Here is a 26,780-nt window from a genome sequence, read left to right on the forward strand (position 1 = left end):
AATCTATTATTATTTATATATTTATAATAGTATTTATTAACGTTGTAGATCAATATTTACACTTCCTTTTATAAAGGAAGCTTTTGTAAAAAAAAATTGAACGATCATAATGCTGTGTAAAAACAAGAATTTTAAACGAAAAAGATGTACAAACTTAATCAATATACCAAAACCCCGGTTGCTTTGTATCGATTCATTCTCTTTGATGGTCTAAACACTGTAAACAGACAACAATCCAAACTATCCGCCGTATAAAGGAGATAAACGAAAAATAGACAAACAAGAATTTGATCGAACAATTCGAAACTATTTAGATAAAACTCATTTAACAATCTTTGATATAAGTTTTCGGATAAATGCTACGCGACAAGAACACACGTAAAATCCGAATTTACCAGATTCTTGAGCAGATTGCTCGCTAACTTTGCAGGTGTTTCTCGGTGAATTTTCGTTGGAGAAAATTTATCTAGCGAGACAGTGCTCATATTGTGAATTTAGAATATCATATTCCCTAATGCTGTGTTAAGCAAATTGATGCACATTAGTTGAAGTATCCATTATAAAAATGTCTTTCCTCGTAACTTTAGCTGTTGTGTTAAAATAAAAATAAATGGATAGTGGTCCATCATTTAGCATAGTTCAGGTTTTTGAGAAATAAAAGATCAATGTTGGCCTAGCGGCTTCAGCGTGCAACTCTCATCCCCGAGGTCGTAGGTTCAATCACCGGCTGTGCACCAATGGACTTTCGTTCTATGTGCCGATTAACAGAACGAACGGTGAAGGAAAACATCGTGAGGAAACCGGCTTGCCTTAGACCCAAAAATTCGACGGCGTGTGTCAGGCACAAGACGCTGATCACCTACTAGGCTATTACATTGACAAATGATCATGAAACACATACAGCAATCTGACCTGGACCAGCCAGACCTAAAAAGGTTGTAGCGCCACTGATTTATTTTAATTTTAAAGGTACTACTAGCTACATATCGGTACGTACCTTACCAATGCCAAAGCTATAAAACAAATTCTGATCGTATTAGTAAAAGTATCCTTTTTCAGACAAAGCAAGTGTTTATTTTGCGTCCGAAATTCCCGAGTAATTAAGCTATACCAACTTATTCTGCGGCTTCGAAGCTAATAATGTATCTAATGTTCTCTACATACATGAACACTGAACAGGTATTGAGAATACTCCAAAATCATTAATATGTCAAATGGAAGAGTCTAGCTGCCCACGACTCAAGGAATCCTAGTGTAGGCTAATGCACTTTCTGTTATCTTATATATATCCCTTTGTATTATGTGTAATAAACTTGATTTTTCTTTTCTTGCACTACCAAATTATCGACATCAATATTAGTATGTCTATAAAACGTCATAATAAATAAATATAATGCATTACTTATGCAAACGCCGTTCTGTTATCGTTTAGTAGAAAATTCTCGCGATAAATATTCCACTTTCTCTTAAAATAATAATCCCATCCACGTATATTTATGGCATCAGGCCGTTCGATTACCTTCCACCATAAATATTTATGGCCGAATATATGCCACTGTAACTTATAGAATAAATGCAAAAGAAAAACTGAAAAATACGATAGATTTTCACATTTTTATCGCATATTATTACTTTTTGTTCCACGAGTGAGCGTTTTTTAAAGCAGTTTTTGCATGCACCACCACAATGTGGAACCAGCCACCCACTGAAGAATTTCCGCACCAATTCGACTAAGGTCTTTCAAGAAAATAACGTTTTCTTTCTTAAAAAGGCCAGCAACGCACTTGCGAGCCCTCTGGCATTGAGAGTGTCCTTGGGGGCGGTATCACTTGATAGATATAAAATTGTAAATTAGATGAGAGATAGACGTTCTAAAGTCAATTCATGAAGTTAATTCGAAAGAATCACTTGGGTTATTATATAATATTAAAATTCCAAACGCATTACCTTTTTACAATTAACAATTTCACTTGGTTTATATGGTCTGCCTGAAACTCGATAGCGAGTGTGTTATCAGCCTTTAATGACTCTTCAGACATATGTAAAGTAAAGTGTAAAGTGTGAAGTGTTTTAATTTATTAGATCATAAAGTTTTGGAATACTATGATAGGTTATAAAATCTTACAACTATAATAATAATAATAATAATAATCTTTATTGACATATTTGTAATTACAGAAATCCTATGAAGACTCTGACACCTAAACTAGGCTTTAGTGCCTGTATCTCAGGAGTCAGTGGCTTCTCCCAATATAATTCGTAACAAGTGTCAAGAGAGCTTATTCAAAATTTTACAAGACAATACTTTTTATAGACATTTGTAAATTCCAGATATTACATCTAATTATCCTCTTACACATAATATACTTAAACAAAAATAACATATATTAAAAAAAAAAATGTTTCAGTATAAATTACAATGAATATAATAGGTAATAAAATAGGTACATACACATAAAATACTAAAATACATAAATATACATAATACATAAATATACATAATTATACATTTTACATATGGGTATATGTAACACTAGTATAAATATATAAATTATACACATAATTAATGAAGCAAAAATAACTAAAATATTATTGTAGCATGTTAGTTAAATAGATCTTCTGTTTCCTCATAATTTAAGGACAAAAGCCAAGTCTTAACAATTGATTTGCAGTCATGTAGTGAAAGAGGGTAGAAATTTAATTTTTTGTTTATTTTATTATATAGAAAGACTGAGAGATATGCTCGTTGTCGCCTTGCGAAGGTAGTACGGAATTTTGCTGTGGGGAGTACATTTGGTATACAGCGTTTGTTACTGCAAACCTCTGGGTTATAAGGGGTATGGACATGTTGTTTGGCTATTATATTAAAGACGAATAACTGTCTAACACTGAGGAGCTCACACTGTTTATATAAAAGTGTGGTTGAAAATCTGTAGGGTTTGAAAGTCATTACTTTTAGTAAAGATCTATGGGCTCTTTCAAGCTGAATTAGATGTGACTTGCACGCTCCACCCCACACGCTCACGCAGTATCCAATAACCGATTTTACTAAGGCAAAGTAAACAGTGCGGAGTAGTTCAAATTCCGCGGCATAACGTAATTTTTTGAATGTCCAGATTAGTTTTCGCGTGCGTGCCGTTATAATCTCAATGTGAGGAAGCCAACTCAATTTATTATCTAATTCGATACCGAGGTATTTAATGGTATTGGATTTTGTTATATTAATGCAAGTACAATTGCGCTCAGAGACACATATGTGTATTTTAAGATTAATATCAGTCATATGGGAATTAATAGTTTGGAACTGAATATACGAAGTTTTAGAAATATTTAAAGTAAGTAAATTTTCCCTGAGCCATCTAGCCACCTTCTGCAGTCCGCTTTCGGCAATATTTTGTATCTCGGTCCAGGTGTCCCCATAAAAAACTATAGCCGTATCATCGGCATAGGTAAACAACCTGCAACTAGTTAGGGACATATTACATAGGTCGTTTATGTAAATAAGAAAAAGACTTGGACCAAGAATACTGCCTTGCGGAACTCCAAAAGTTACATTTGCGTCGGAACTAATATAATTATTAATCTTAACCCTTTGCACCCGACCACTAAGGAAATCTTTAAAAATAAGCAGGGCTGAGTCTCTTATTCCAATTCGCTCCAATTTGTCCACAAGTATAGGTATTGAGACGGTATCAAATGCCTTGGCAAGATCGAGGAAAACACCAAGGCACTTTTGTTTCCTGTCAAGTTTTTCTGTGACAAACTCAATCAAGCTACCCACAGCGTCTTCTGTTGACATACCCATTCTGAAACCAAATTGTGAGCTGGACAGAATATTGTACCGATTTAAAAACTGTATTAACCTCACGTTAAGCATCTTTTCTAGGATTTTTGATAGTGCTGTAAGCACAGAAATCGGTCTGTAGTTTGCAACACAATCCCGTGCCCCACCCTTGTGAACAGGAGTAATGAGAGACCTTTTAAAGACTTTTGGAAAGCAGCCTTCCCTAAAACATGTCTGAAACAAGATAGTAAGCGGCGATACAATGACATGTCTTACCATTTTTAGAAATCGAGCTGGTATAGAGTCCCAACCAGTGGCACAATCATTTTTTAAGCTTAAGATGAGAGATTCCACCTCAACCTCATCTGGTGGCATTAGTACGAAGGAGTTAGTCAAGCAATTAGATCTTGTACATATGTAGTTATACTTACACCCTGTAAGTTTTTCAGCTAGCTCTCTACCAACATTAGAAAAATAACTATTTATGTCCTCAACCGCATCCAATGCGTTACAATTCCTAATTAACTCATCGGCAGAAGATTTTTTACTTGAACTATCGGTGACATATTTTATTGCAGCCCAGGTTTCTTTATTTGATTTTGCACTTTTTAATAAGAATTTATCGTGTTCGCGCTTCAATTTTCTAAGTAATGAGCAACAAAAATTCCTGTACCTTTTATAGGTTATTTTAAGAATTTCATTTTGGGGGTCCCTTTTTAAATTAAGATGCAGTTTATCCCGGTGACGGATACAGCGAAGTAGGCCCGGAGTCATCCAGGGCTTAAGAGATTTTTTGCGCCTGGGTACACGGACTTTTTCAGTGTTAGCTTTAATAGCAGATGACAGAATTTCAACAAATCGAGTCGCAGCAGACTCGGCGTCTTGCTTGTTAGTCATAAAAGTAAAATCAGCCAATTCAACATATTTTATAGCTTCACTAAAATTTACTCTTTCAACAATGGAAGGGCACTGAGTATTAGTCCGTTTACTGTTAAGGGATAGATTTATTAGAATAGAGTCGTGATCAGTTACGGTGGAATTTATAACTATAACACTAGTTTGTAAAACAGTTTTAACCATTACATGATCGAGACAATTGCTTAATCGTGTTGGATATGTGTGGCCTGGCAGAAAACCCAATTCGCTGGTTAAATTTAAGTAAGAGTTACTGTTTCTGTCACCGTTTCCAGGTTTTATATCGATATTTATATCACCTATTAAAAATATATTCTTAGATTTTATAGATTTAACAATATCATTCAAAGCATTCAAAAAGCGCTCAGTGTAGTAAAAGGATGGTGATCTATAAATAGCTAAAAGTACAATATCTGGTACTATTTTAGCTAGCAGAAAGTTAGCATCTTTAGGATTAGGTTCTTCAATTTCGCAATTTATATTTTGTTTAGCATAAATTATAATACCGTCATTTTGATTTAAGCATTTTTTTGTGAAATAAGAATTATAATCCTTGAGACTGGGTATGGGTTTATTATCGTTTAACCAGCATTCAGTTAAAATTATTATATCTGGATCAAAGTACAGACGAGCTATATGGGCCAAGAATGCATCAATATTTTTGTAAACGCTACGGATATTTTGTGTTATAATTTTTAGGGAGTTTCCTGATTTTTTTACTAAATCATTACAATTAATTATATCACAACTGTAGGCAGTTGCCACTGTTATATTATCAATATCATTATTTATATTATCAATAAATCTAGCCATTTGTAAAATATTAAGCTTTTTGTCGCAGCTACTCGTGTCTGAGAAATGCTGACATTTTTACAAAGATAAGATCTCGATTTCAACATGATCACTAGACTAAGAATGTATGATTTTTTAGTTATGTAAAATACAATACAATGAACAGAGTATAAGTATGTATATAAAGTAAAACAATAATATAATATATAAAAAAATAAAATAATATCTATAAAAACAATAATTAAGTGCTGGATTTTCACAAACAGGAAAGTTATCGTAGGCCGGCGGAGTTTCCTGGGGGCCTCAAAAAGTCATTGTTTTAGACGAAGTTTATTTAAATCACCCTCACTATCAATTCTAATATGCCGTTTACCTTCATCTTGTCTCAGGTAGGTTCTTCCAAATGAGGTCCAGCAGAATTTATATCCATTTTCCTGAGCAAATGCACGAGCCAGATAATTTAATCGTTTTCCGCAGGGTGATAGACATTCTGAAATAAAAAATGGCTTTGCTGGTCCTTCCAAACTTAAGTGTGCCGTGTTCAATTTGTTAGCAGAATTCATTTTGTTAAATTTGCGTGCCTTTTCAATAATACCATCTTTCAATATAACGCTGCCCAATTCCACAATAATTGCTCCATGTCCAGTTTTACTTTTTGTACGATAAATATCCTTAATATCCTGTTTCTGTATGGGAAAATCAATAACATCTGCAGCTTTTGAAGCAATTTTACATAAACTATCCTTATTTTCACCGGTAATCTTAGGAATATTTCTTAGTTCAAGTTTAGTTGAGGCAGACGTTCGTTCCAGCGACTCGATTTTCTTTTCAAGCTGATCAATATACAGACGATCTGACTGATTTGACGACTCATTGGTCTAGTGGTTAGTACCCCTGACTGCGAATCCATGGGTCCCGGGTTCGATCCCCGGCTGAGGCGAACATCGATGTGATGAGCATTTGGTGTTGTTCTTAGGTCTTGGGTGTTTAAATATGTATTTATATGTATATCTATCTATAATATGTATGTATATCCGTTGCCTAGTACCCATAACACAAGCTTCACCAGCTTAACATGTGACTAGGTCAATTGGTGTGAATTGTCTTTAAAAAGAAAAAAAAGAAAAAGATCTTCATTCCTCTGTTTTTCCAACTTCTCGTATTTAGCTTTCATATCTTCGTACTGCTTAGAGACAAAAGCAATGGAGTCTTTTATTTCTGTATTTTGTGTCAAGATTTCTCTCATGGAGGATTGCAAGGAGGTGAATTTACTTTCATTTTGAGAGTTTGCTTTAGCAAGCATATCCTTAATTTCGGTTATGAATTTTTTAATATAGGACTCATCCTGCTTGCGCCTCATAGTTACATTGCTTCGCTCCTCATTAGATAAATCTGGCGCGGAGCCCGAAAAAGAAGCTTTCGGCGCGTTCAACCTAGCTTCCTTTAAGTCTTCGGGAGTGGGGGTGCTGGGAGGTGTGCGCTTAAGAGGCATATTTCTGACAAAAGATGACACCAGAGTACACGAAAAAATAAACTTGGACCAGCCCCCTATAAATTTCCGCTACCCGCTATCGCTTATGAATTACGGCAACTTACAAAGCTTGCGTATCGATGATGCGCGCAGACGGAGCGTACAACTTAAGCTGTCTCACAAGTGTTGTCCCGTTCGCACAGATGCACTTACTGCAACGCAACTCATGCGCTCCTGGTACACACCTTAATTTATTCGCACGGAATTTATTTTTAATTTGATTTTTAAGTTATAAAACAAATAGAATGCACACGTCTAAACGCTTCCGCGGTCCAAGGGGGAGAGGAAGTAGTATTAGATTGACAAATGATAACGAAACATATACAGAAATCTGAGGCCCAGGCCCTAATAAGGCGTCACGGATTTATTTATTACTTTTTGTGTGACTGACATTTATAATGTATCCAAGAAGGGTGGGTTTACATGTCCAACTAGGAACATACATGGAGTACTTTTACAAAAAAGCTTTGTTTTAGGAATTGATTCTTCATAGAAACTTTCCTATATTATTTGTAATTATTTAATGTATATAACATATGTATAAAAGTACGCGCTGTAATATTATTAGAATTGCTTTAGTAAGTATCTTCGTAAAAAAGACAGACGATTATAACGTCAACATATTTCAGTAAAAACTTTCTTATTTTCAAGCGCCTTCATAACTTTCATTGCATACCTACACGAACTTTATTAAGTTTACACAAAAACAATAAAAGCAAATACCATGATAAAAGATTCACAGCAGAATGAGGTCAGCGCTCAATATGTGGCGCGGCGACCCTAACGTCGGGCCGTCACCATTATGCTAAGTAGATAACGGTGCTGTATCGGCTCACGGTATTTCGGAGTTCGGACCACCTACACCATTTCGTTAAATTTTATCGAAGGACCGTGAAGAGCTATTGATATCTAGTTTCCTATGTACAGTACCTATAAAGTCGCTGCAGATAATATTTTGAAAATCGAATTGTTATTGTCATAGCAACGCAAAGTATGAATAAATTTTAGTAGCTTACTTCTTAGTGGGAGAGACGAATTCCGATTTCTGGTTGTGGTGACTCTGCGCCAAAGCCGAAACATATTTAAAAAAAAAATGAACTACCTACCACCAAATTCAATAAACTTATGTATCTCCTGTGTTAAATTGTATGTAAGATATCACTAGAACTCTGAATGGTTCGCGAATGTGTCATCAGCTTTTAATGACTCTTAAGACATGTTATACAAGATTAGATCTTTCATTACAGTTTTGTTTCAAATCAGTGTCTTACATGCATGTGTGTTTGATAATAGTGTTTAAAGTGTGTCATTTTAAATAAACCGCTAGCCACCAAATTCTAATAAACTTATGTATCTCTATGTTAAATTATATGTCAGATAATACTAGAAAGGCAACACAAATATGATTCCACATCAATTAAAACTATAACCCGCTTCCAATTCCAGAGAACCCTCGTAAATAAATAAAACGCCACGCCACTGACTGGCACGAAAAACCTTAAAATACAATATTTATTCAATCCGGCTGAGCGCGGTAGCAGAAGGTTCACGTAAATATTCGTATCGAATCAGCCGAGGTATGTATCGAATAAAGTCGTCTATCGGCAATCGATGACACTCCACTTTACGACCTCGCTACCCAACTAGATATCAGACAGGTAACAACATTCCAGCTGATACGGACACAGAATATATTGCACAGTGGATACACTATTTATTTTAGATACAAATATTGTTTGCTACAGAGTATTAAAATTGTTATTTACACCTCCATAAAAGAATACGTTACAAGGGTAAACCTTTTAAAAGATCACAAGAAAATGTGTTGGACATTAAAAAATATACCATATGCTTGCCAGGAGGCAAACTGGCAGGAGGCTCTGACGTTAAGTGACCCATGGACACTCACATTGCCAGAAGGCTCGCAAGTACGTTGCCGGCCTTTCAATAATTGGTACGCTCTTTTTTTGAAGGACCCTAAGTCGAATTGAGGGTAGGTTAGACGTTAGAAACGTAATAAACGTAAGGTTATTATCATTATTTTTTTATTTTTTTAACAAATATATTAACACGTTAGTGGGACGACGCAAATCTCTCTCCAACTATCTAACTTTAACTGGTATAATTGTTATACATTGTATAAAGCATATTAGCATTGTATAAGCTCATTCACACTAGAATAGCGTACAAAAAATATTAATCAAATAGAAAATTAGCCCTAACCATACCATGTGAAAAAAAATACAAAATTTGTATTGAGAAAAAATAAATAAGTACTTTAAACAAAAAAAAACAATACGTTTAGGTAAAAAACCTCTAATTTTTGACAAAAACCTTTCAATTAATTCATATTAAGAAACCTATATGGGGTTTTCGTACCCAATAACAGTTCAATACAAACACTTAGCAAGCATATTCTATAGACAAATAGCTCATGATTATCCTTCGGTACTGCTAATTGAAAACCCGTATTCCAGAGGTGAAAATTCCTGTCAAAGGTATTGTCCCGAATCCGGCAGTATTGGCTCTAACGAGGCGTAACATATCGATCATGTGCTAAGCCACAGTATGTCTGTGCTATTATCTGCTTAAGCGTGAATGGCCCAATGGCATAAGTGATCGTGAGTTCAAATCCCGGCAGTGTATCAATGAACCTTTCTTTTTAAATAGCAATTAGCAGTAGCTCGTAAAGTAAAGGTAAACAGTGTGAAGAAAACGGCATGTTAAAAGGCCGGCAACGCACTTGCGAGCCCTCTGACATTCTAGGTCATGTCTGTCATAGGACATGTATCACTTAAGATAAGGTGAGCCTCCTGCCCTTTTGCCCAAAATTTACAGCCCGTATCAGGCAAAGACGCGCTGTTCTCCTTCTTGTCTATAATAGAAAATTATCAAAAAGCAGATGTAAACGGAGGCCAGACTTAGGGTTGTAGAGCCCCTATATATAACAATATCAATTCTTTGGAAATCTGATCTATAAAGTGCATGAAAAGAAAGATCCCTGGGTAAATCCCAGGGTTGCCATGATCCACTGGGCAAACACAAAACTTGATTAGGAGTGGGTGACATCTAGAGAGAACAATAAGCCTATCAAAGGTATAATAAAGATAAAATGTAAACAATAGATAAACTTTCACGTTAATAACTCTGATTTTGGGCGTTCAATAACCTTGGAACGATTATTTATGAAAATCCGTGTAATTTTATCGGAAGCACGAAACGATAATATTGATGTTAACATAAATTTGTAAGTTTACAGAAACGGTTTATTACTGTTAGTATGTTGTTATGAACTGAGAATACGTTCTTAATATTAATAATTCATGTTTGATTCATCATATTTACACAATTTATGTAATAAATTCACGAACAAAGTTAGTTATGATATTTGATGTCATTTATTTAAATGGGTATATTTATGTTAACTAATTAAATAACGTATCGCGATTATATCTGATTAAACAGTACTTATCCGGAGCTTGGTATATTCGGTTAAGTGCCTATCAAATCTTGTACCTAATCCGTTGTTTTGCTGGTATTTTTTTTTTGCTTAACAATAAGCAAACAATATATTTATTTTATTTTATTAATGTTTTTACTGTATTTAAATGTTTCGTAACATGTGTTTACCAGAACTGTCATGTATTTTAGATAAGATAGCTTTTAACATAATTATGCTGTAAATATAGTATTATGTATGATGTGGTAAACTTCAATAAAAAAAATAAGTATTGCTTTGACATACGAATGTTATATTTAGCTCTATGTGTCGACTTCTTAACAAACTTGGGTAAATACAAATGTAACTTAAAAATATTTGAAAAAAATATATTTTTTAAATTCCTCTTGATATGTTACAGATACGCATTTAAGATGCATCATATAGTATGTAATTACAAATATTACATTATTATGAAGTTAGAGATTCAAACACTACTTAAACTACACAAAAATGTTTTTTTAATATGCATAATTATTTAACTTACATTCTCTTATAGTTAAATAGATAACCAACTATATATTTTTAATGTATATACGATAGTATAAAATTTGTATAATTATATATCTCATCTTAAAGTGTATATATTATATATGTGCAATGCTAAGAACTATACATTTTCTATACAGTACATTTCGTTTTCTAAGGCAGTTTTTGCCGCGCACCACCACTATGTGGAACCAGCTGCCCACTGAAGTATTTCTGAACCAATTCAACTTAGGGTCCTTCAAGAAAAGAGCGTACCAATTATTGAACTGCCGGCAACGCACTTGCGAGCCTTCTGGCAGTGCAAGTGTCCATGGGCGGCGGTATCACTTAACATAACGAGCCTCTTACCCGTTTGCCTCTTATTACAAAAAAAATACAGAAAAAGGAAGAGGCTCAGTCGTAACAAACGTTCAATTAACAGTTATTTTACAAGAAAATTCACAGAGCTAGGTTATATTGAAACCACACACGTATTATAATTGCCTTGTCATTGTAAATTGCCGTTCGATTCGCGTAATTTCACATGACCGCGAGCGAGTGACATTATTGAGTAGCCGGAAAATGGTGTAAATTTGAGCGACAAATTTGGAAACAAGTTGGAAATTGTTTTATTAGATCTCGCATTTACAATTCTAATTATATATTTATGTGAATAAATAATTATACCGACCCTATACTCCCGACTATATGGGACCCACACGCAATGAAACTGGTGATAAAACGACTTGAAAAAAGTAGATTATCTATTGAACCTGCTTTAGAATAAAACAAAAAAGGAAACTATTTTAAGGCTGGCCTCGCACTAGCAAGCCCTCTGGTAATACGTGTATCTATAGACGGCGATATCACTCAACATTATGGTGGCTGTACACACTCGGCGAGAGCCTCTCGCCGAGAGTCTCGACCGAGAGGACCGAGAGAAGAGCGCAGCCTGTACACACTCGTTACGTTATTTGTATTTAAAACACCGTTAATAATGGACGTGGAAACCGCTGCTGCTGTTTGTCTTTGTGCAATAAGTTATTATAATTTTCTTCACGTTTACCATAAAAAAAAATAACGAAGCCATGGCGAAGAAGAAGATGGTGGATGGTTACTATGCACCGCAACAGAAATAGGTAATTAGGTTCATAAAGTTACGTCCACGGTACGTAGCCATGAGTGAATCTCGCTTTTTCTTTAGTTCCTCAATTGGGATATCCATCGGCCGGCTTATTCGCATCCAAGCATCATGTAGAGATTGTTTATTTTTGTGTCCTACATCCTTCGGATTCCATAACAACGATTCCCTTTGGTAACACTACAAAAACTCTAATTCGCGTTCGTTAGACCACATTGTGCGATACGTCCTGTCACAACCACAGTCATCGAGCAAGTGATTGAACGAGTGTATACAGGTCGCTCTCGTTTTACTCGCGAGATCCTTTGACTCGTGCGCAAAAAACCGACAGGCGACCGAGAGAGGCGAGACCGACTGCGAGGAAGCGAGGCGAGACGAGAGCTCTACTGTACACTCTCGCCCTCGGCCTGTCTCGGGGTGTCTCGCCGAGTGTGTACAGCCACCATTAAATGAGCCTCTTGCCCGTTTCCCTCCGTTATTTAAAAAAAAAATATTAGGCAAAGTAGCTAAAAGTATTCTTTGTTATCATTGCTTTGGGTTAACAATTCGCGCGGCTTCACCGGTACAAGCTGCTGTTCATTTATGGAAGTAATTACTGAGGCTTTCTGTGACTTTTTAAAAAACCTTCTTTGGCCAAAAACTCGGTGCAATAAAATAATTAAATCAAGAAACTCTGCCCATCCACAGAGGCATTCCAACCGCTACACACAACGTTAATTCTTTTTTAACTCAATTCTCCACACAAACGAGATAAATTCGCTTAGTTTTTGAACTGTCATTGCAATTGTTTTGTTATTTTATTAAAAGGTTAGTGGCTGACATCTGTTTTGATAAATATAACATTTTATTATGGACTAGTTTTTCAACAATTTTTTATTCAAATAGATTGTTTTACAAATCAACAATTTTCAAACTATAAACCAGCGTACTTCCTTTAGGTCGAACTTTAAGCCAACTGATCAGGTCCGTATGTGTTGTTACGTAGGTCAAGATAGACTTTAATCTCGAACAAAACATATATGTAATTATATATCACTCGCTGCCCGCGCGAACTTCGTTTCTCCTTGTGATTTTACGTAGCCTACCTTTTTAGTACATACCAACATGAAATATTTTGCTATGCTACTACCCCAGAGACTGTTCGGTTTTCTGGGATGAAAATTTTTTGGTTTTTCTGTGAGTTTTTCTCTATATATATAAACCTCTCAGTTCAAGTCGTAAGTTTTAAATTAACAAATAAAAATAGGGGTTGATCGTAGAGGGGTGACCATTAAGGGTTGTATGTATTTTTGTATGCTGTATCATAAAAAAAATAAAAACAAAAAGTTTTGTCATTAAAATAAAAAAAATTGTGGTAGGACTACCCTTACATTTAGGTGGACAATAAATAGATGCTATCCGATTCTCAGACTTACTGAATATGCATAAAAATCTCTTTTAGTACAATATTGCCTATATTTTAAGTACAAAATAAGCGCATCAGTGCGGTTTTAGGTATTCGGTAGGTCGGCTTGAATTGGCCAACACAGTAAATGTCAACGAAGCGGTGTGGTTAGCATTGTCGGATCTAGTAGGTCAAGGGGCCTTTAGATTGTCGATGTTCACGGTATCTGTTTTAACTAAATTCCGAGCTAGTCTAATACAAATGCCTAATTAATACATAATACATTATCCTGTCTTTTTTAAATAAAATAAATACGAATTATTATACATTAATCACTCGAAGTTTTAAGAGTTCAGCAGTAGTATTTGCAGCAGCGTTATTAGTTAAAGTTTTACTCATACACAAATTATTGTCCAGATAATTTTTATTAATAAAAACTTAAACTTGAATCCGAAACTCGGCTGCACAGAGATTTATTCCTTACAAATATTAGGGATAGCATCTTTCGACTGCTTTTCTAGATAAATCCTTTTTTACATTTATTAATTAAAAAATATTGTTACATACGCGTTAAATATGATGCGATTACATAAGCTAATTGACATATATACATTATACATACAACCCTTTGATTTTTTTAAATTTTCACTTTTTTTTTATTGATAAAAGCTAATCAACGCTCGGCACACTAATACATTGGTAATACAACCACAATATTAAACAAAAAATTAGTAAACAAAAAAAATTAAATAACAAAAAACAAAACAAAAATCGATTTTATAGTGTGAGGGGAGCAACTATGGATATCCAGACCTAGCTCGTTTATTCACAAATTTGGTGATATTCTCTGTAAAAGAAATCATAATTCTGGGTCTATTTTCTTACAATATGTTGTTTATATACGTGTTAATATGAACATACTAAATCTATCTGTACACGCCAATAGACCTTAAAGTTGTGAATCGCGTAACCACACTAATTGCTCACAATAATAATTGACACAATGCACGATAAAACTGTTACAAATTACGACAATGCAGTACTTATAGTTACGTGTATTGCATGGACAATATTGTCACACTCCACTTCCACGCTGGGTAAATAGCGCTCTTATTTACTTGCAAATTAGCTGCTGGTTTCCGCCTGCCGACATAGATTTCGAGTATTTTGGCTGTCTTTTCATCAGTGATCGTTATATTTTAGTCAATTTAAATAAAACACTTGAGCAGTTGGCCTAGTGGCGTCAGCGTGCAACTCTCATCCCTGAGGTCGTAGGTTCGATCCCCAGCTTCAGTGAGTGCAGTGCGACTTTCTTTATATATGCTCATTAAACATTCGATCGAACGGTGAAGGAAAACATCGTGAGGAAACTGACATGTCTTAGACCCAAAAAAGTCGACGTCGTGTGTCAGGCATTACCTATTAAATTGAAAAATGATCATGAAACATATTCAGAAATCTGAGGCCTAGACCTCAAGAGGTTGTAGCAACATTGATTTATTTTTTTGATTACTGATACTACCCGAGGTATTGTAAAGTTATATATTAATTATGTTATTTAGCAACTTCTGTTTTTTTTAATATCCTCCAAATGTTGCAGGGGGATGTGGGAGTCAACCCATAACGCCACTACCGTCAGACCGCCGAAATATGCCAGTGTACGCGCGTCCGGTTTTTTGAAGCGCGTATACTAAAACGACCGTATACGCGCAGAAAAATACGCTAGTCCGAAACCGACCTAATCCCAACTGCGTGAGTCAACATTGACATAATTAACGCACTCCGATGGCAACATTGATGAAACCTAATGACCCTTTCCTTAGCAAATGGCATTATTATGCCATATGCGGTACCATCGCCATTGGTGTGGTGCCAAGCGCTAAGGGTTATGCGTTCACAGCTCGAATCCAATTTATAGCTTGGCAATTGCTACGTAAACATAACCCTATATTAGTAAACTGAAATGAAGGCGCATAATAGCTATTAACGTTCTTGACCACCGGTATTGTAAAGTTATATAATAATTATGTTATTTAGCTACTTCTTCTCTTTTCATTGAAGTGAAACTTTTTTAGGCGCATGAGGGTAAATTTTTTAAAAAACGTCACTAAGATGTGCAGTCATAGAAAAGGGAGAGACCGATTGAGAGAGAGTGAGAAGGGTGAATCACCTTATAGAAATTCTATTTTTAATAAAATTTCGTAAAGAGATTTATGGATTATTTTTCCGACCCTAATGTCGGCCAATAGAATTGCACCATTCGACGTCACGTGGTACAACCTACATGGTATTATACTGAAAATTTTTTGTGAAAATTTTCTCTGGTCGTTGCTTCAAGAAAAGTATTAAGTAGTTGTTTTATTCATTATGAAATTCTTATTTGTTAACTGTACATTTCGTCTCATGGTGCAATTCTATTGGCCGACATTTGGGTCGGAAAAATAATCCCCCGAATACCACGCGAGCTTCAAAATTATCTGGTATTTCCCTCAAGGTTCGTTGCAAACAAATATAGTCGTCATGACGACTATATTAATTGTTTTCAACGAACCTATCGGGAAATACCCGATAATTTTGAAGCTCTTGTGGTATTACATATGAATATTTTATATTTTATGCAAAATAATTTATTGAAATCTCAAATGACGAATTTTAAATTAAAATGTATTATTTGTATTACTTCCTTATTCCCTCCCTCTAAGTCTCGGAAATAAAAATTAGTTTTCCAAAGAAGTTTCACTTCTGGCATGTGTACTTTGTACGCAAGCACTTTTTTTTAAATATACGAGGTGAAAATGAATTTGCACATCCCCTTCTTGCCTCTGAATGTTGCAGGGGGATGTGGGAGTCGACCCATAACAAAATCTTGGCTGTTTAGAGACTGGGTGAAAACCACGTCGAACCTACAAAGCCACGTTACAGAAGGGTTGCTGGTAGATTGCGACCGGGTTCAACAACCTTTACCCTAGGTGCACTAAAGAATTATAAATATATTATTGAAAAATAATTAAGCACGCCTATTTCCATCATCTGACATCTTTCCATATCAATATAGCGTATTGTGGTTATGATTATTATAACCCATATTAGTATATTTAAAGAAGTTTTATTTTTGCCGGCCTATACTACCTGTATAGGCCGGCAACGCACTCGCGAGCCCTCTGGCAGAGTGTCCGTTGTTGTCCGTTGAGTGAACTGGCTTCGTATGTTTGCTTTGTTTCGTCTGTAAGTTGTATTCACTTATTCTGCCCTAAATTGACAAGAATTTAGGGTCGCCCGTTAGGACAGGAGTGTTTAGGATAATAAAAAAAGTTTGTAAAAAAATATACAATTTTTTGTCTATAGCTTCGGGTAATTGTGCTAGTGTTACCAGTGGTATAAGCCCGGGACTCGATATTATGAAGACGCTCTTAGTGCAAATGTCGTGCTTTATCTCGCTGAACGGATGTATCAAATACCTTTTATTGTATGAACTTTGTGACTTGCCTAGAATAAGAAGACATCAGGTGTAATTCTTGATTTTTGCATTTAGAAACGTAATTATAAACTATTTCCCGGGTGACTTCGCGTGATAGTAAATTGTTATTTAAATATATAGGCGGAAAAGAAGTTTGTGTTAGACCAATTAAAGTTTTAACTACACAGCATACTATATAAATCTAGATTTTCTGTTGAACTTTAAACATTATTTGGAGAGATATAATCTCTGCTAACTTGTACTATAAATATTGTTAGGGGAATCTTTACATTACAATTACTCCTTCAAGAGCGTACCAATTCTTGAAAGGCCGGCAACGCACTTGCGAGCCCTCTGGCAATTTGAGTGTCCATGGGCGGTATCACTTAACATCAGGTGAGCCTCCTACCTGTTTGCCTCCTATTACATAAAAAACAAAACTTCACAATCACCTATGTCTAATTACCTATCAAATCAGCATGGCAAATCAAAATATAATTAAAAACAATTAAAACATTTAGAATGTACACGCGTAAACCAACGACACTATTAAAAAAATCATTCTACATCAATACCATAGCAATAGCAAGTATTGACTCTTCTTTGATATACCTTTCAACCTCTGGATGAAGTGTGATCTGATAAAAATATTTATATTAAACCTTAAACCGCCTTCAAATACCTATCAATAATATTTACTCCTAGATACCTATACGTATATGTCTCGTTCTCTGTATTGATGAAACTGGAATAATATACCCTTATCTGAAATGCCCGATTTAAACCATCTTGATATGATTTTTATACCAAAATTTAGCACACATGCTCATAATCCTAAACATGTTTTGTTTTTATAGAACCGGGGGCAAAGGAACAGAAGGGTGACCTGATGTGTAACCGCCCATGGCTTACAACCCGGCCTTTTCAGAATAAAGAGTAAAAATAAATTATAATACTCAATTATCAAATTCTAAGAATATCACTTACCCGTAAACCTCATTTTTTGTCATTTGATTTATTACACGGCTACCAATACGGGCTGGGAATATTAAACCCTCAGTTACTGTACTAAATATCTGACTTTCGATACAGATTTTGTGCAAACCGCATGTCCCGAACCAAATCCATTACGGCGAGTCGCACATCTGAGAGTGAGATTGCTACTGTGGAACGTGCAACCACAAATTCTTTCGAAACTAACAATATTTAGTAACAGCATTTGTTTTGTTAGTTGTTTACATTTAGATCCTTCAAATTTGCAATACGCAACTACACTAATGGATATCAACAGAAAATATGTTAAATTGATTCTAAATTTACATGTACTACTAGTTCGCAAGTCTATGGCGTAGAGCGGTCAAGAAGAACTGGCAAGAAACTCTCCGCCACTCTTTTTAATTTCGTTTATAGACATATTTTTTTTATTAATTGTCTCTGCACACAAACGCAATTTAACATTACCATCTAACTTAAGAGACTAATAAGTAATTTAAAACAAACCTTAATTACCAAAAAGGATTTTTAACATTAAGTGTCCAATAACACTACTTACAGTCTCTATTGAAGACCACTATCCACTTACCACTGTGCACTTAAAACAAATACTAAACATTTTTTAATATATTTTTTTAATTTTAATTTTTACCAAAATAAGCTACCATTACAGTTTACTGCACTGCGGCAACTATTTAAATTAATACACATAGAAAAAATAATATAAACAGAACATTAAATATTTACAAAAAACTTAACAAATTTTTAGCTATCAAAAGTTTAAATATGATATTAGGTACCGGAAATTATAGACAAAACTTGTATTAAGCGTCATGATTGCTAATTCGATTCAATTTCATAAAAACCATACAGGGAAAGGTAGAGATGAATTTTCGCAGTCTATTAACGAAATTAATATTAATCTTTGGGTACTTGGCAAACCCACGTACAAACATTAGTGTGAAAGCATGTAAATTTAGATGAATAAAAAATGAAAGTGCAGTAACACATTTAAAGGTCACAGATCATCAACCTCACGATGGCACAACCTGCTTACCTATCGCTATATGCAATCACTTTACCTTCAATATTAATATAAATTTCGTAATACCCATATGTGTTGTCATAATGACGATTTCAATTATTATAATTAGGACTTGTTGCAATCTCAATTTGTTTGAATAGAAATGTTAGCCTGACTCTCGATGGCCGTGCATTCGGACCCCGGCCGTGTAGAACATTTTAGTTTTCTATAAATATGTGTAATTCATAATTACTCATTCTCGAACGAGAACGGCATGTCAAACAAAAAAGAATGATCGCTTTCTTGCCTATTCATCAATAGTTGTAGCGCCACTATTTTTTCCCTTACTAAAAACACATTGCTTTATTTGACAGTTATTTTAAAATTAAACAGTGAAACATGAGATTCTCGTAGATAAATCTGATATTCATTACTTAAAAGGGATGTCAAATCTTACACATGGTACTTACTACTTATAATGAATAAACGTGCGACTCTCATACCTGAGGTCGTAGGGTCGATCCCCGGCTGTGCACCAATGGACTTTCTATGTCCGCATTTAACATTTGCTCGAACGGTGAAGGAAAACATCGTGAGGAAGCCGACATGTCTTAGCCCCAAAAAGGCGACGGCGTGTCTCAGACACTGGAGGCTGATCACCTACTTGCCTATTAGATTTAAATATGATCATGAAACAGATTCAGAAATCTGAGACTAAGATCTAAAGATTTTGTAGCGGCACTGATTTATTTTTTATTATTCATTAAAACTAAACCAACCATTGATTAATAATATATAACAATTAAATTATTTCAAAATCAAACACAAAAACAGACATGATATATGGCAACATCTTACTATTTCTTTAAACACGGATATTTTACCAAACCGTTTATAACCGGTTAACCCATATAAATAGCCATGACAACAGTGAGAGCTTATTAACACTTTGAATCATAGCTTTGAGGTCATTAACACCTCACGTCACGTCACGAGTAGTGTCATTTGTAATTAAACACACTTAACCTGTTACTATTTTAACTCCTTTATCATTTAACGAGAGTAAATGGAACGTGTCTATGATCGTATAAAGGTGATAGTCATATGTTTTGAGATATTTGCGTAAAATCAGATTCGACGATGCGTTTTGTCTCATTCATTTGTTTATTTTTTGGCACCAAATTAGCTTCATTATGAAGCTCTCATCTCTCAATCTATAATGCTACAATACAGAATTAGATTATATATTAAAGAAGAAGATTTTAAACATTATTTCAAAAATAACTTAATTTAAACATTAACGTTAGCCATTAATATATTAATTCCTTTTCGTAAAGTTTAGTGCTTTTACGTATATATTTTATAAAATAATTTGCCAAATCAATATTTAAATATATATAGTCAATTATCACAAAGCAAAACGCTATTAAAAAACTTTTACTATTAACAGGAGTTATGAACTATCACTTTGCCTACGAGACAATACAGATCTAGCCACGACCCAAAACCGAAATACCAGAATTCTTATAATTCATGCTTTTCACAAAAGCGCCCAACTTTTGCGGAGTCAGAATTTAGTTAAAATATTATAATTTGCTGGCACATTATGTTCACGGTCCACTCCACTTAATTTTGGAGACGCTCCAAGGAAAATGACCTCGTAATTTAAAAAATCTAGCATGGACCAGCTCCTTCTAGAGAACTCCTTTGCATAAGATAAAAATGAAATAATTACAATATTATCTTATATTTACGTGAGTATATATATTATAGCAGCCTTGCTCACAGCCTGACAATGATTTGCCGCATTAAATATATATATATATATTTACGCATATATATATTATATATGTATAACAAATATACTTCACTAGATTATAACCATATTGTGACATAGCTTTGAAATCAACCATGCGAAACAATTTTAAATATTTTGATTTCATTGTTAAACTATAATGACGTCTTTTAATCCATTAAAAAACTTTTCCAGATAAATTGTACCTTAAATAAACCAAAGGTAACTTAAGCGAAGACATTGTAAATACTAAAAACTATTTTAGGATTGCTATTGCGCATCACAAGCCATTATACCGTTATCTAAACTCGACTCTGCTTGCTGACAGTATCACATAACATATGCCATCAAAAAGAACGACCCACCACTTACCACATAGGTTTTCTATTCACATAGGTCTGCACATTTACCTGCAACAAATAAATACTAGATTATAATTTAAGACAAACTATGAATTTCTAAAAAACATTTTGTAATCTAACAACAGATTAAGAAGGGAGAAAATTAGGTTAATTTGGTTTTGTTTAAAGTATAGTCAAGTTATATTAAATGAATATGATTATATGATTAAAAATATAATGCATGCATGAATTTTCACATGCATCAGAAACAAAGCCATATCCCCAACATACATCATTGTCGGAGAAACATTTCTGCGTCAGTTTCATTTATAATTTACTAGCGAACCCACAGACGTTGTCCTGCATGATATTTCAAGCGATTAGGATATTAAACAAAGTATGAAAGTACTGACTTCAGCACCATCTGTCATGCTGATTTGTGAATCTAAACCATCCAGGGCTCCACCCATACGCATACAAAATAATCATTCAAATAGCCGTTTAAGAGGAGTTCAGTGACATACACACGTATATTAGAATTATATATATATATATATATATGTAAGCTATCCTATCTTTTAAGTGAGATCAAACTGCACACGGTGTGCAAATTCGGTTGATATTGGTTAGGTTGTTTAGGAGTCCATAGCGGACATACAACGTGACGCGTATATCTATATATATATTAAGATTAAGACAAGTACGTGTGTTCTTCTGCACACTATACAAACGGGCACACACACATTGTAAATATCAGAACCAAATACTAGAAGACATGCCGGTTTCTTGACGCAGTTTACCATCACGACCACAACTTAATTGCATATAGACACAGAAATACATTTGTACATAGCCGGGGTTTAATTGCCTAACTTGCAGAGCGTTGATTTGTTGGACAGGATATATTTATCTGCATCCACCCACTGCTCGCGATAATCACTCTGCCGCAATCACGACATTAGTTTTTTGTGAACAGTACTATTAAATTTCTATTTCAACATATGATAAATGGAATAATTTGAACGCGAATGATGCAATCAAGATTATCTTAACTATTGAGGTAGGTTAGGGATGGTTCGCGGTGTTTCTGTTATACCGTCCGCCAACACAATTTTTCATTTCAAATGGTCTTTAAGATACAAAATAAAATAAGTTTAAAGTTCAAAATTTTTTCAGTCACTTCCATATTAAACATAGTATATAATAAAATGTGCTAGTAACAAACAGGAAAGTTCATCTTTTAAAAGCAATATTACACATAAATGTAAATAAAATATCATTGAAATTCTTCGTGAATACAATAGAATAAACGCTACTAGGTGCTCGTAATACAGAGTTTGATATAAGTGGGCTGATCAATTTAAAAAAAGCCTTTTTAGCACATATTGGGTACCTAATCCACATCAACCGAATAAGCAAGCATTTTTAAATAGGTAATTACTAATTAAGTAAAAACTCAAATTTTTGTGATATTTTTCTTCTCTATTCTGCAAGTAAATTTTTTTGTGAAATTTAAGTTCACCATAATTGCAATGTATTTAGTATAAATAGATTTTAACTCATATTGTAGAAAATGTGGTATATATATAATTTTGTGTGCTTTAAAAATAAATAGAATATCATGGTTACACTCCTTCACTCCAACTAAAACGCGTTTAACTTTGAAACATTTTAATCAGGCATATAAAAATTTTAAAGGTATATTTTCGTAGCTTCTGATCCGGTTTTTCGTAACAGAGTTCCTTATCTTTCATTTAAAGTACAGAATAGTAAAAAATAGACAACAACAATGTCTATTCTATTTCCGGCGAAGTCTTGACAACACTTCTAAGACTTCAAGTTATCTAACTAGGTTAATCGTATACTTTAAGTTAATATTTTAAGCGATATACATAAACCGACGTTTGTGACCGCATAGAAATAGCATATCCATATAGCTGTCTATAGTTAAATCCATCTTGTTTAGCCTGCCCTCGCTTATACATACGAGTATGTTAGTACAATGACGAGTTAAGATAAAAAACATAATAATTGTAAAAGATAAAATATCTCTTCTATATTTTTTTAAAAAATTAAACAATATAATTGTGGTCTGACTCTTAATTGGGTAAGATTTTTGATGGGTTTGATTTGAAGAATTGGGTAGTTATAAAAAGGTTCAGGTTTTTGGATTTTTTGTTTTCTTTAATTTTAATATTAATAAGTTTTCTATTGTATTAGTATTAAGTTACTGTAAAATTAGGAAATAAATAAAATATATTCATTGCTTTGCTGCCAGTTTCCTCACGATACTACTTTCATTTTCCGTTGCACATAAAATATGTGTATAGGCGCGCTGCCGGAGTTTGTACCCCCAAAACAGGATTGGTACCTAATTATAGGTTACAAAGATTAACTAAACAGGTGGTTTAAATAATTTGCAAGTACAAAAATTATACACAATTGAAACTTTAAACCGGGTCACGTAAGCGCGTGGGAAAGCCATTCTCCAACAACTCATTCCACGATTCCCCGCCATTGTTACAATGTAAACATTATGACATAATTATTACGTACAAAGTATAATTTAGAGTGCCATTTTGGAGTGGATAAAATTTTAAATAGTGCTTGCTTTTATTCATCTGTTTTATATGCTTTCAAACTCAAGAACTTTTTTTTCTATAGAACGGGGGCAAACGGGCAGGAGGCTCAACTGATGTTAAGTGATACTGCCGCCCATGGACACTCTAAATGCCAGAGGGCTCGCTAGTGCGTTGCCGGCCTTTTAACTGGGGAACTTTAGAAACGATGATAATTGTGCGCCTAGGAAAACCGAAAACGTATTAGTTAATTGAAAAATAATTTTAATAATCTCCAGATGTATTTTATTTGAATATATTATTAAAAAGGGCAAAACTTTATACCCTCAGCTATTGTTATTGAAAAAAAAAATTGTTGTTTTACTAAAAACAACGTCTAACAGCAGCTTACCTGCTCCTACCGTTACTGTTACCAGCAACACTGATTTTCAGTCTGACTACATATATACGTTATACAATATACATACTCTAAGACTGACATCAACATTTATGTTTAGTCTGTACATACACATAAACAGTAATGTAACAATTTAAATTAAAATAAAAGTTATTTTAAAAAAGAGTCAAAATCTAATTGCAAACAAATACATCTTACCTAATGCATATTTAAGTTCGTGTATAATATAGAAGCTTAATATAGTTTATTTTATTTTGTATGGAGACATAAATATCATACATTTAGTAATTAGAAAAACAATAATATTACTACAATTATTGATGTTTGTTACGTATATAGTTCAATGCATCGTTTACTATTATGTATGAAAACTTGAGCACATTTCCTAACATAAGGTCTAAAATTAAAGTTCTATGTATAAAGGTCTATCAGGAATCGAACCATTTAGAAAAAAAGGCTTAACAGACAATTTCCTCAACATTTCGAGCAGAAAATGGGAATCGTCGTACTTGACACATGATACTTACTCAATAAGGTGTCTAGAAAATGTTTGGAAGTCTACAAACAAAAATGTTTAGGATTACAATAGTTCATGGAAAGAGAATTAGAAATTGAATTTTTTGGGATACTAACTAAATGTTTAATTAATTATCTGACGTAGTCTTATAATCGTGATGTAAATTCTGGCATATTTTATGAATTCTTTAAAACCGATGTACATGCCCAAACAATAAGAAGTAGTCGGCAATAAAGTTTCCCATTTTATGGACAACAATGCTGGCCCGCACCGATCTGGTTACGTGGAAGGGTTGCAATATTAAAAACGTAGAAAGTGAAAATATATCACGCCGCCATAGTACGTTATTACTGGATCGGAGTCCATCTACCAAAACATCTTCTTTGGCATATTCGGAACGGGTCTTTGGGAACCTTAAACAAGAAGAATCCAAACAATTAAAGAAAAGGATTTTACTATTTTTGAAGTAACCATATCAAGTTTTTTTTACTTTACAATATCTCTATTTACAAATCAGTAACGTATTATGTATGTGCATTGTGCAAATATTAAGTAAACACTTAAAACAAATTGCAATCGACTCCATAGAAAAAAAATCTTTAAAAGTTTGAGAAAGAATATTATATATTCAGGATTTATGACCTGAAGTTACAGTTAATACAGAAGTAATTAAAATAATTGTATTAAGAGATATTGGATGTACTGATAATTCTCACGCCGTTGTTATTAAAATTTATTTCCGAGTTCATGATTACAGGTATTAAAATGTTGAATATTCTGAGCAATAATACCAAAAAAAATTGCAATCGAAGACTATTGTTCCATTTTCATAGACACAATATGTCAAGGGCGAAATACCAAATTGAAAACTGAAACCCAACAAGGCAAATGCGCATTGTGATCTTGCGGTAAATACGACTTTAGCCCGCGACTTTGTCTGACCTACTTTATATGCCATAATCTATACATGTATCACAAAAAAAAACAAATGCAATTCAACACATACATATACAAAACAAATAATTCGTTGGCCCCGTGCCTCATAAATACAAAATAAAGAACTCCGAAATTTTAAAAGCAAAACATTTACATACTTCCCTATTCTTAGCTTGTCTTGATAATCATAGTATTAAAAATAAAATTAGGAGATTGATTAAATTGTTTAATTTAGTTTATGTATTAATTTAGTTAACGAATTACATAGGTTAACGGACCTTTTTCATTGTCCGTTGAGTGAACTGGCAAAAGTTCTATTATTTGTTAGTTCCTATAGTAGTTAGTAAATTTCTTGTATGTTTTGTGTAATTTTGTTTTTCCTAATTAATTTCGTATGTTTGCTTGTTTTGTTTCGTCTGTAAATTTTATTCACTTATTGTTCACGTTTCATTTAAGGTCGCATGTTTGGGCGTGAGTGTTTTTTTATAACTAAATAAAAATAAAATAAATCATAAAATTTATATCCCCAACATCTTAAATACATGCACCGCCACATTAGCATCTTGTTCAAAATTGTAAGTTGACAAGTTAAGTGACGAAGTAAGGAATCATTAAACTGTGAAGAAGCTTCAGCGAGGCTTGCTGACGGTGCGCAATGCGTAAGTAATTGAGCCTAGTTTCCAACGTCTTGCAAGCTAATTTATACATTATCATTCATAGCTTTCAAGTATAACTTAAGAATATATCAAATTTACAATTAATTTATCGACCGAATTCGGACCCTTAGGTGTTAAAAAAAAAGAGCGTACCAATTCTTAAAAGATTAGCAAAGCACTCTGGAGTCCTCTGGAATTATGTGTCCATGGTAGAGCTTCTAATAGTTTTATATAAAAAACTAGTGGACCCGACAGACGTTGTCCTGCATGATATTTCAAGCAATTAGTAAAGCAAAGTATGAAAGTACCGACTGCAGCGCCATCTGGCGGGCTGATTTGTGAATCTAAACCATTCCCAGATCCCCTTGAACACACACAAAAAAATTCATCAAAATCAGTCCAGTCGTTTGAGAGAAGTTCAGTGACATACACACTCACAGAAGAATTATATATATAAAGACTAGCAGACCGGCCAAGCGTTGTTGTGGCTAAGATTTTTGTTATATTACATAGTAGTAAACTATTCAAGGGAAACGGTAGGAGAACGTATGTGAAAGGTTGGTACTTTTAA

At 34.0% G+C, this 26,780-nt stretch overlaps 2 protein-coding genes across 6 annotated transcripts in view; both read right to left on the reverse strand.

Moving 5' to 3' along the window:
- LOC125054159 (putative polypeptide N-acetylgalactosaminyltransferase 9) overlaps nucleotides 1–26,780 on the reverse strand; it is a 143,460-nt gene that overhangs the window by 56,938 nt on the left and 59,742 nt on the right. The gene's annotated exons all lie outside the window — the stretch shown is intronic.
- Nucleotides 5,257–7,299, reverse strand: LOC125054160. The gene is made up of 2 exons (XM_047655892.1): nucleotides 6,623–7,299; nucleotides 5,257–6,344 (listed from the first exon to the last, which is right to left on the reverse strand). The coding sequence occupies exons 1-2, from the start codon at nucleotides 6,981–6,983 to the stop codon at nucleotides 5,803–5,805; spliced, it is 903 nt and encodes a 300-aa protein (XP_047511848.1). The 5' UTR covers nucleotides 6,984–7,299; the 3' UTR covers nucleotides 5,257–5,802.

Source organism: Pieris napi, chromosome 11, assembly GCF_905475465.1.
Source record: "Pieris napi chromosome 11, ilPieNapi1.2, whole genome shotgun sequence".
Taxonomy (NCBI): domain Eukaryota; kingdom Metazoa; phylum Arthropoda; class Insecta; order Lepidoptera; family Pieridae; genus Pieris; species Pieris napi.

What these genes read in the sequence shown, in the direction of transcription:
- LOC125054160 (XM_047655892.1), bottom strand. Translation starts at nt 6,983, where the DNA reads ATGCCTCTTAAGCGCACACCTCCCAGCACCCCCACTCCCGAAGACTTA. An exon ending in GGAAAAACAGAGGAATGAAG is followed by an intron (nt 6,345 to 6,622) that starts ATCTTTTTCTTT and finishes CAAATCAGTCAG; the next exon opens with ATCGTCTGTATATTGATCAG.